Source organism: Aspergillus brasiliensis (genome assembly GCF_001889945.1).
Source record: "Aspergillus brasiliensis CBS 101740 unplaced genomic scaffold ASPBRscaffold_22, whole genome shotgun sequence".
Classification (NCBI taxonomy): domain Eukaryota; kingdom Fungi; phylum Ascomycota; class Eurotiomycetes; order Eurotiales; family Aspergillaceae; genus Aspergillus; species Aspergillus brasiliensis.
Window position 1 is genome coordinate 260,405 of NW_027137463.1, and position 11,834 is coordinate 272,238.

The 11,834-nt window shown below is 49.1% G+C and overlaps 3 protein-coding genes across 3 annotated transcripts; 1 reads left to right on the forward strand and 2 right to left on the reverse strand.

Moving 5' to 3' along the window:
- Positions 1–470: 470 nt before the first annotated feature.
- ASPBRDRAFT_201190 (uncharacterized protein) lies at positions 471–1,367 on the reverse strand (the record flags this gene model as incomplete). Its single annotated transcript, XM_067621515.1, has 1 exon — positions 471–1,367. One exon carries the CDS (start codon positions 1,365–1,367, stop codon positions 471–473), a length of 897 nt encoding a protein of 298 aa, XP_067473539.1.
- Positions 1,368–2,200: 833 nt separating this feature from the next.
- ASPBRDRAFT_201191 (CHAT domain-containing protein) lies at positions 2,201–6,778 on the forward strand (the record flags this gene model as incomplete). The annotated part of the gene is made up of 3 exons (XM_067621516.1): positions 2,201–3,174; positions 3,220–3,610; positions 3,683–6,778. 3 exons carry the CDS (start codon positions 2,201–2,203, stop codon positions 6,776–6,778), a joined length of 4,461 nt encoding a protein of 1,486 aa, XP_067473540.1.
- Positions 6,779–9,652: 2,874 nt separating this feature from the next.
- ASPBRDRAFT_666321 (uncharacterized protein) lies at positions 9,653–11,407 on the reverse strand (the record flags this gene model as incomplete). The annotated part of the gene is made up of 3 exons (XM_067628750.1): positions 9,653–10,907; positions 10,978–11,070; positions 11,119–11,407. 3 exons carry the CDS (start codon positions 11,405–11,407, stop codon positions 9,988–9,990), a joined length of 1,302 nt encoding a protein of 433 aa, XP_067473541.1. The 3' UTR covers positions 9,653–9,987.
- Positions 11,408–11,834: the final 427 nt, after the last annotated feature.

An 11,834-nucleotide genomic window follows, 5' to 3' on the forward strand; every position in this document is an offset into this window, starting at 1 on the left:
GTTACTGGTAAGGTATAACGGTCAGGTATAGCCACTCTAAACTGAAATTATAAGTAGTAAGCAGTTGCGATGTGATAGGATCTACTTGTCAGGGTCGAAAGCCTGTCGACTAGGTGAGGAATCAACCACAGAACACTATCAATTCGTGTATATGAGACAAAGGTAGCCTATATCCACAGAATAGACTGATCCTTGAGGATCAGTCAACAATACGAAGATAATGACCCTATATAGCAGATCAATGACAGAATACTGTCGATGACTTCACGACTCATGAATCCCGACTACTGATGATCCCGAAGGTTCCCATCTGACCAGCTCTCCTAACCGCCGTCTATAACATGCCATCAACTAAGAAGTAAATTATCCTGCAAGTCAGAAAGAATGGTCAGCTATATCGCGGCCGGCTACCGGGGCTTGAATCGCTGGGTAGGGAGAGGAGCACGTTGGAGCACAGATGAAAAAGGAAGTCAACTGACAGAGTATTCTGCTTGGTTGGTGACGGCCCTAGTCCAATCGAACGATTCGTCCCCAAAATCCTTACCATCCTCAACTGGATCATTCTTGGCCGTCTCCCCATCGAAAGCAATAGGGTCCTTGCACTGCTGGCGCAATTTGAGGGCTGTCCGGACCTGCCAGGGCTCATACAGCGGGTAGCCCAGCTCAGGCTCCACTGTGATGTTTGCCAGGACATGGCCCCCTGACGCAGGCCAGCGCAGGACCAGCCCAGCATGGACGTTGGGGGGGATGCCGTCGCGCTGGATGCTATTTTCCGCGACCGACCAGATCGCAGTATCCATGGGGCCGTGGAGCTTGTAGGCTGAATTCTTCATGCGAGCTTCAATGCTCATCCGCTGCTTCAAGATGCGTGTGGCTTGCGTGCCTCTACTGACTTCGATGCACCCGCCTGCCGGTGAGGAAGCTGGCCCACTAACGCTCAACTTTCCGCCTGTGGTTGTCTCACGCGTTTCGCTGTCGGGCTCCCCATAAATCCGTTCAGGTAAGAGACAAATGATGCCAGGGACATTTCCATTGTCAATGTCGTCTTCGTCACTTTCGTCGTCATCTTCTTGGTGCCCGTAGACAGCGAGTGTAGCGACCCTACAAAACCGGATGGTGATTCTAGCGAACTTGATGCGTATGTTTGTGTTTCGCGGCCAGAAGAATAAGAATTTGAATGAGATCAGACAAGCGCGCTGCTTCTTGTAGGTTCCGTATTGGACGCGATCGAGCTTGACCGTAAACCCGGTGTTGCGAGCCTCCTGATGTGAGATGATGTCCCGAATTCTTAGACTCTCCTTCCCAAGTGACGGCTCCTCTTCGGGCAGTTCAAATCTTGTATCAAACGAGGAGTTCAAGTATTCCATGACGGGTAACAAAGCCGGGATGTTGGATGCTACTGTGGGGAGAAGTGAAGATGATGCTGCCAACACTTCACATGCCCTATTAAGATTGCGAGACAGTTCAGTTCTGGCCAGGTCCATGTTATAAATTAGCTAAGACAGAAACATGGTTGTTAATCACCCTTGTGTCAGAGTTTTGTATTAACTTCATGTACGCTGCCACCAGCTACAATACGAAAAGCTTACTGCCACTAGCGTCTGGAAATCTCGTGATTTGTGAAGCACCTAATGCACCTTACTGTCATTCCTAGTACATGGCTGGGTGGGCTCGTGTTGTAATCAGCCTCTCGTCTAATCTGAATGCTAAATTTCTTCAGGTGCTCTTCCGTCATACCACAGTCTGGATGTCTCGCCGCACGACGCTTGGACTAGAGGTCTCGCCACATAACGTGTTGACACGGAGGTGAAGTTAACCTTGATCGAAATATAACTATCCGCCATTTCGATCGCTCTAAGAGCGACAGGCTCCGGTATAGGTCTCCTGAAAATATACGAGACTTGCTAATCTTCTCCCCTTAGGTCTCCCACTACTGACATTATTCTCTACCTACCTATTACTAGGTCAAAGAGGATCGAGGAGCACGATGATCAACTTTCCCAGCATGATGGACCTATTGGCTCAAGGGGCGGCAACTCAAGCCTTCCTCAATCGCATTGAGGACTTGTGCCAGCGAGCTTACCAGGATCCATTCAGTCAATATGTTTCTTATCGACAAATAACTGCCGAGATCTATAGTCTGTTCGACAATATGCCCGCTTTTTCCTATGAACTAGTTGCCAGCAATCTCTTGTCAGCCATGGCTCACTCTCCTTTCCCTGTTACACAACTGCGAATCCTGGGGCCTCTGGAATGCGCACGGCAATTTCCTGTTATTGCTCCGGTAATCTACGCTACTGCAGATATCCTGCTACCTGGCTGGAATCGGACTACGGCCGTTGCTTCCAGTCGGCTAAGCAGCAGCCCCCAACCCGAATGGACGGGACAATTCTCCTCGTCATCGCTTCCATACCGTACCCTACCAATATATCCAACGCAACCATCAGCCGCTCCGTCCACACTGAACTCCCAATTAAGGCCGGTCCGGCCTTCCTCTCCCAATCTTCTTCCGGCGTCGATCCGACGAGCGACACCGTTCAGCTCTGAGTTATCTCCCATTGAAATCTCCGAACAGAAGACATCGTTCCCCCCCTCAGCATCAACTACGGCATCCATTGGCCTTTCTTCCGCCATGAGTCCGGGACCGCTAGAGAAATTAGCTCACAAGTACGGTCCCCCGGACCCTCCCGCCGAAGATTCCGATCCATTTCTCGTCAATTTGGCCAAGTTTAAGAATGCCAAGACCCCTGAGGAGAGGGAGGAGGTCAGATGTGAGATGATCGATTCCCAAAACAAGATTGGGTTAAAACTCGACGATCGGATGGCAGAGGTCCTTACCGGCTTCAGAGGCCAGCAGGCGACGACAGGACAGAGACATACAGACATTGAGACACAGCAGAAAAGAGAACGTCTTCAGGAGGATGTGCTTCGCCTCACCGACCACCGCAACCAGTTCATGGCGGGTGTCGACAAGCTCCGAGAACGCCAGGGGGCGAATCGGGTATCTGACTTGCAGTCGATTGTGGATCCTATACGGCCGTTAGTACGCCAATACGTGGGAGACGAGGTCGTAGGGCTTTTGGATTCAACGCTCGAGGTTGGGGCTGCGGAAGAGCGGGCCAAGGACGCCAGTGATGAATCCATGGGCGATGATGCCAACGCTCATACGCCACAGTAAGAATTTGACGCAGATAGCGGTGACGGCGCTGACTAGGGCAGTAATGGAACTGAAGATGTGAAATTGGATCGAATGGCGGAGCTTCTACGCCATTTGCAGGACTGCAGGATGCGTGGAAGCTGGGAGGAGTTTGAGATTATATCGTTATCTCTGGACTCGGAAGAACGTGTTGATCCAAAGGTTGCGATCGAAATGGGGTGGAATCTGTATCTTCAGGGTTATGTGAGCATGGCACTGGACGTGACGGAAACCTCGTATCTCCGATGGAGAGATGCATGGCAGGATATTACGGCTCGCAATGCGCTCTTGATGATGCGATCGTATTTTGCTTTTCTTTGTAGGAGCACGTTGAAGGATGCCCTCAACGCGGCCACATCGATTCAGGAGGTGGATGAACTTACATTCGCCACAAATGGATTCTCCAGCGTAATGGTAAGGTTTACTCGTTCCCGGGCTCTGTACAGGTGTAGCTATTGAACCTTCTCACTGACGCAAGATTTTTAGGTCGCGATGGAATATTTCTACTGCAAGATTCTAACTACTGCAATTTGGGAAGGACTCATGAACGCCGCTGAATTCAAATCTGCTATCCTACTACGCTTACGGACTATTTCCTGGTCTCTACTACAAGCTGGTCATACACATGAATCCATTATCTTTGCCATGCTCCTCGGAAACGAGCTAGAGTCCACGCAAGAGCAGAAACCGCTCTGGGAACAGCTTCTCCATGATCCTCGATTTTCCGGCCTTGACAGGGCAGAAATCTGCCTTAAAGTTGGCGATCTGATGACGCAAGAAGGGGATATTAGTGCGTCGAAGGATCAGTTTCAGGTGGCTGAGCAAATATTCGAGGAGCTAGGGTGTGCCGAAGGAAAGCTTAGGGCGCAACTGCAACGACTGAAGGCGATTCGCCCCAAAACTGTAACGGAGATTCGACGGATGGAGCGGTTAGCCGACGATTTCGAGGCCCTCGACTCGCCTGCGATGCAAATCACGGCCTTGTCCCAAGCCGTTTCGGAAGGGGCAGATCTATTACCATGGGCTGACATGGTCAACAAATTCGGCCGTCTTGAAAGTCTTCTTACTCGGACGTCCAATAGCTATGCGAAGTCGCGCGTCAGTGTGGAATTCTCTGCCGCAGCAATACTACGGCAAGAGCACCTCGGCAAGACCATCGAATATTTGCAGAATTGCGTCAATGTTGCGTCTGAGGAAACCCCGAGGACTGCTGGTCAGCTATCCATGCAGCTCGGGCAGGCGTATCTGTTACTGGGAGACCTGGAGAGAAGCCTCAAATACGCTAAGATGGCGGTCAAGATGTTTGACAAATGGGGACTGCAGGACATGGTGTCTGACGCCACGTTAGCACTCTCGAACACTATGACATCGGGAACGCCTGGACCTAATCACGAGGCGGCCGTCGAGATGCTAAAGGAATCACTAAGCCTTGATGCAAAATGTAATGATGTGCAACGACAACTCAAGAAACTCGAAGCCATCGTTCGTATAGAAGGATGGTTAGCTGGATCGGATCAGGGTGACCGCCACAAAGAACTCCAAGACTATTGGATGGGAGAATGGGAGCGAATCGGAGAAGTGTCCCAAATTGATCCCCTTGTACAAGCCCAACTGTTCATGGCCCGGGGGGAATTTGAGAAGGCTGAGGGGCTTCTGAGACTGTGTCTGGTGAAGTCCTTGGATAAAAAGGACCTCAGGCGGATTTCCAAGTGCCAACACCTAATTTTCTCATGTCTCTTTGGTTCATTTGGTTCATCTCTGCATCAAGGCAAGAGACAAACCCAGGTCGGGGCGATAGTGGAGCAAGCCACGGCCGCGCTGGCAGCCTACCAGGAATTAGGACCTTACAGCGTTCCCCTGGAGTTTATTCTTCAGGTTTCACATGCCTTTGAGTCTCTCGGCCAGATCCACGACGGACAAGAAAGGGCTAGGCTCTATTCCGAGGCTTTACAGTACCTTGAGATCGGGGAGTCGATCTCAGAAAGATTGCGACAGGACCTTTCTTCGTCATCCGGTCTGGATTCATTACATCAAAAGCAGATGCTCGTCGCTTCGTCTCCCCACAGTGGCATCTTTCATCGAGCCCTGGCACTTACACTCGCATTGAGTGACGCCGAGGAAATGTGGCGATGGACCCAGAAAGCCAAAGCAAGAGCGTTGTCCGACATGGTGGGTTCGCAACTTGATTCGTACCCCAGGCACTGTCCTCCGGGTATGGCGGCCGATGACCAAATTGTGAGCCTGTTAGAGGAAGAAGCGAGGCTCGTTCGAAAACTCGAATCGGCAGTATCCTTGGAGAAGATTTCCACGAGTATGGAACTAGAACGTGTTCGTTCGACGATGGAGGAACACCCGGTCCTCGGGCGCCTCTTGGCTTCAAGAGCTGGGAAGATCGACCTGCAGGATCTCCAATGGCTCTTTGGAAATGGAAAAGGTCGGGGTCTTCCGGCCGACGCCAAAGTTGTACTAGTCGACTGGGTTGTTATAGGCGACACCATCGTAATGCTCACACTAGATGCGAGACTCGAGCCGCAGATGTCAGTGCTCGACATGAGATTGACTTACGTGCGTGTGTGGAAACAGAGATACCTATCCTCGCACACGTCGCTGGTGTCGTCAGACAGGCCGCTCGTCGAAACAACACTTGACCAGCTGAACGAGCTTGTTTCTGGACTTTCCCAATTTACTCATGAAGGCGATCTGCTTGTCTTTTGTCCGACGAAGACCTTACATGCCATCCCCTTGCATGCGTTGAAGATAGAGGGGGTGCCTGTGATCTTAAGAAACCCTGTGGTATATACAGCTAGCGTGTCACTGCTGAGGCAGTGTTGCGAGAAAGCAGACTCCAAACTACGCGAGAGAGCTGGGCGATTACGAACCGCGTTCTTCTCAACCTATGAAGATCACACCACTGATGAAAAGGAAATAACGAAACGCAAGGAGGCGTATGCGTGTATTACGAAGCTAGCGGCCCACTTCGGTTCGGAGCCTAAAGTCGGATGCGATGCTAACAGAGCAAATCTGATGAAAGTGGTGAGGGACGCCGACATTTTTCATTTTCATGGACACACAGCGACCCATCCCAACATTCTGTACCAGTGTCTCGTTCTGAGCGATGGAAAGACACCGAAGACAAGTTCCGATGAGCAAGACTCTCATCGAGCGCATTCATCGACATATCCTTACCGGCCAACGTTGGGGCCGCACAAGGACGCCTTTACGGTCCGCGACGCCTTTTCCTTCCGCCTCAACCTGTCTATCGCTTCCATCATTGCATGCAGGTCTGGTGTGCAGGACTTTGGTGCAGGCGACGAGCCGCAAGGACTGCTCTCGGCGCTGCAATATGCGGGCTGTGCCACAGCTATAGGTACCCTGTGGCCGGTTCGCAGCGACGACGGGCGAGACTTTGCCCGGTATTTCTTCCAATCTGTGCGGTGCCAAGGGGACACCACCACGTCGCCGTGGAACCTGGCACTCTCGTTTCAGAAGGCAGTGAAGCGACTTCAGCGAAGAAAGGATTTGCTCTTGCATCCCCCTTATTATTGGGCAGCTTTTGTAATGCATGGTGCGTGGTATTTGTAACTTGGTTGGCAGGGGCACGATAATGACATGAATCATCACAAGTATTCTTGGGAATAAATGAACTGCAAGCGGTGATTTCCAGAATTCTTTTTGTTTATCCTAATGATGCCCCTTGTTAAGGTTTATGTACGTATAGCATATATTCCTCTAATATCTCTACTGGAACTAGCTCAAGTGTTCGAAAAGGTAACCAGGTGTTTGAAGACGGACGGGCAAAGAGGAGCGAATCAAAATTGTTGCCTCTTTGCGTAGCGGAGTGCGCCTGGTAAATGAGAGCACTTTCTGTGAATGAGGGGGTAAGCCACTGCGAAATGGGGGTGGCTGACAACCTTCCTCTACGAAATAATGCAAGTGAAGATGCGCTGAGGCAGTCCCTCAATGCGTAGATGGTAGCCTCAGGCTGATCAAGGTCACTATTGGTTGAGGACAGGCAGGCCTCGGAAGCCGAAGAACCTCAGCGCCGCAGTGCTACCGCAGTGCACAAAAAAAAAGTGGCATAGGTGGCTTCCAAGCATTTCCGGAGCCACAAGCAGCTACACAATGCTCACTTCAAGGGCCACAAATTGGTCAATGAGAAAGGAAATACCATAGCATAGTGGGAAATATGAGTGAGTCGCTCCCCTCATACGGTCATTTCCCCCTTGTTGACTTTAATCGGAAGGCAGATTTAGGAATGCGTTAGGGGCGCTTATGCGAAATGAATTTCAGATCAATACCATCCGAACCAAGTTAGCTGTCAACAAGGGGAAAAGGCAATGTTTGGTTTGGACGGATCCCGTATCGGTACAGCCCTCCAGTTGAGTACTCTCCATAAGACCCGCTTACCAACGGATGCAGTAGTCTAAGGCTCATCGATAGTATCCTCAAGGTCGACTCCTAGTGAACCTCTGCCGTTGGGAAAGGCTGGTGTGATGTGACTACTGGGGCGGATCGTTTGGCTTTGCTCGATCCTGTATCCTGATCTGGCAGGATCAAAAGGATTTTAAAATGGAGAGCAAGCAAATATTCTGCTTTTGGGACCAAATAGATAGTGTTCCAGATGGAGAAGTAAGCTGTGCGGTCGTCAAAGCCAGAAGCAAATTTGACAATTGTTCAAAGAAAATACTCATCCTACCTGGCATAAAGGTAGGTGTATGGCATTCCAATTTTGCACACACTGTGTGCATCTGCGCAGTACTGATATCTGTAAAGTCCAAGGAACCAGTGCTCCTTTCTTATAATGCCCTCACAGCACGGGGTGCTGAGTGAGAGGAGCAGAGCTTCATTCTAATACTGGGCCATTAGTCTGATATCAGGCCATCTGAACAGTCACAAATTAAGACGATCTTCTGGTTGGTAAACCAATCACAATCTGCTGCGGCCGAAGGAGGCTCTGGGCCGGGCCTATCATACATTCCTCAGCGCGGCAGAATAATGACCACTTCGGCCACTAGGGTTTCAATGCCGTAGTCGTGGGTTTACCGCTGCGGGATCGCAGGAGCCGCAGCCATAGTCACCTAGAAACATGGGTATTCACGTTCAAGAAAGGTATAAGGCAATTACTTGTTAAGACGGATGTATAAAAAGGTACATATGTAAGGAGATAATACTATTCGCGTCAGTCTTCTCACTTGACTTTTCACTGTAGCAAGGTCTTTGAACAGCAGACATATCTTTCTCTAATTGAAGTACCATTTCCGACTCCCATTGCTTTTCTGGGGCCATTATTACTTGCAAAAATGGTGCTTGAAGATGCTGGGTAAGGCCCTAATATTGTCCAGCGGTGCAGGTGGCCCTTATAGTTAACACATCCCCAGGATCATGCAATCTGGGATAGTTGACTTTATTATTCGTTAAAGCGAAAGATGGTTCTTGGTATATGCATTAGTTAGTTCTCTCCTAAAGGAAATACTTCAGCCTCCCTTAAATGGGCAAGTTGATGAGATCGTCTTTGGTTGTTACTGTGAGTTTGTAGATTCTGGTGATTACTCCATTCTGTTGCCAACTGCTGATGTGAGCGAGGACGATGATGACAAGCCCAGTGACAGTCAGGCGCTGTCTCAGGTATCTGCTAGACAATGGAATCCTTTGAACCACCATGAAATATGTTCCATCGCACGCAACTTCCCCATATATGTGCTTTTATTAAGGAGAAGCTTGACAAGGCGCCCTTGGATGAAGATGGAACAGTCCCAAACACTGATCTGGCAGACAATTATGCGGGCGTCTTCCTAAGCCATGCTGAAGTTTATTATCTCACCTACATAACGAAGTGGCCTTTGCTTTGCGCTCTGTCGCTCCATCAGCTTATTGGCTCCCTGGCCAGCTTTACCCTCTGCGAAGAACGGAACTGGAGATATTGTCAAACTGCTGAAATTTGCATATGAGGAAAATAAAGACAAGCAATATGCACGATGTGTTGTTACATTATGTAGCGTGAAACGTGGAAATCCTTATGCGGGACGTTGACTTTCGGCAATTACTATTATATAGGGGACTGTTTCCCTCGCTAATCTTAGCTAGGGAACAGACGAGAAGGCTACGCCATCCAGTTCAACCCGCTTTCACAAACAAGACACAGACGCAAGTGTGGCTGTCACTGTCAAATTTCCTCCCCTTCTCACTTCCTGCTTTCGCTCAGTTCTTATCAAATGTACAAGTCAGTAATATAACCATTGATGCCCATGTATCGCAGCCGGGAAATGTCCTTTGAGAGCCACCAGTTGGAAGCATTGAAACCTATGTAAAGGAAAACAGAAAATAAAAATAAAAAAGAGGGAAGAAAGGGGTGGATTTCAGCGGCAACTGGATTAATAGCATTTAGATAGCAATAGGTCCGGGGTACATGCGGCCTATGGCCCCGAAAAGGAGGGAATATAATAATAATAGTAATGGGTTTTATTAAAAGAATGAGCTTTTTTCTTGGTTTGTCCTTGCTCGGGTGGGTTCTAGGAAACTCGGGAAGCATATGAATCGGCCAGGCCGCTCGACGACTAAAAGTTTGCCCCCGCCCTCGCCCATAACCAAAAGGAAAATCTTAATATTGTGAAACTGTAGTTCCTCCCCGCGCTCTGGGTAATCATATTCAGGTATCTGTCCATTACGGCGTTTTGCGGGATTGCCGGGTGGGTTGACAGCGGCTGATTGCTCAGTGATGTAATCAGCTAACAACCAAAAATGAGTCCCAAGGCAGGAATCAACAATGGTGTCAATGTGTTGCGTGTACTTCATTAAAAGATCGTTTGCCACGACCAACCTTTGCAGATCCCTCGGGATCCAGCGAAGGCGATGGTGGATGAGAGATATAAAGCACCCCCAAACACAATTAATCCATAGTAGGCGCCATTATTTTGTTGCTGAATGGCACCAGCGATAGGGATAGCGATGAGAGTGCCAATGCTAACAAGCGTCCATGTCGTGCCCACTCTCTTCCCATAGTCTTCTATCTCGCAAACTTGCGAGATACACACTGGCGCAAGACTAATAGCTGCTCCGCAAAAGAATCCAAAAGTCACCGCATAGCTGATAACTATGCCTAGGTTCTGAGGATCAACTAGATCACCCGAAAGCCATAAAATCAGGGTAAGCACGGAGCACATGAAACAGTTTACCGTCATAACATTGAATCGGCCAAGACGATCTGCAACCAATCCAGGTAGAAAACGTCCGAATATTGCACCAAGGTTAAGAAAGACAAGCACAGCATAAGACATCTGCTCGTCAAACCCAGCGTCGAGTGCGTAAGACGTGATATACGTGATAGGAACAAAGACGGCAAACTCAACTAGGAAGACACCCAGTGATGCAGATGCATACTTGATATTTCCCAAAGCCCTGAAATCCAAGAAGGCGTTTGCCTTCTTTGGGGGGAGTCTGGTTTGTACTGTGAGGCATGCGACCGTGCACAAAATTGCACATATCAGAGCAATGATTCGTATAGACCAAGCAAACCCAATCTTAGGGGCCGCAAAAAGGATAACCAGAGGGAATATGCAGCCCCCAACGCCTCCTGCTGTGCAGGCAACACCTGTCGCCCATCCACGCCGTTTATTGAACCAATGCCCAATAGCCGCTATCGGGGGTGTGAAAAGCGTGCTTGCTGATATTCCACCGAGGACACTAAAGGAAAGGAAAATCTGATAATACTCTGCTAGAAAATCAGACTTCTGGATGTGTCTTGGAACTAGAATAGCCCAGCGAGTGTCAACGAGGCAATATACCTTCACTTAAACTCAGGAAAACCAGAGAAAGTACTATGCCGATGGAACCCGGCATGACGACATATATTGGTCCATATGAATCAAGTATAGCACCTACAAGGTTATTATTCATAAGTTAAAATAGGGCCCACTGTTCGTGACAGCTCTTACCAAATTGCGCGCCTCCTAAGAAAAGGAAGAATGTATAGGCTCCATAGATCCAGCCAACGCTCGACTCCGAGTAATCTTTCAGCTGATGTGTACTTGTCCATGCTTGCAATGTTCCCAAGCTATTCAAAAGTCCCATGGCAGGAACCATGGCGCACCAAGCTCCAAGGACGACGGACCATGCCTTTAGTCCACCTTCGGGGTAACAGCTGTCATTCAAGTCAGATGATATGCTTTGCAAGCAACCCGGCTCATCGCAACCGGAGTCTTGAAGTCCAGTCATTTCGGAAAAGGCTTCGGTAGCCGTAGAAGTCGAACCCAAGTGCAAAATTGCTTGTGGGATTATTGTGTCCCTTTATGTATGGGAGGGGCATTAATATACCCACATATTGAGTCATCAAAGAATTTACAGCCCAAGCTTCCAGAGCTACGAAGAAGCCCCGTGGAGGCTAATAATTCCTTTCCTAAAATTTTAGAAAGGAGAAATATAGTCCGCTTGGAGTTGTTACTTGCCGAACAGGTTCACTCTGAGAAGACCCACGAATTGTGCTAACCCAAAAAGGAAGTTGTCTCGTGTGGGGCCTGTAGCTTCCAAGGATGTATCCACTATTCTTAGTAAGCTGCTTCCACTCTTTGAGTAGAATGATTAGCCAAGCAGACCGATGAGCAAATCAAGAAAGAGAGATATGGGTCGCAGCTCATCATAGTCT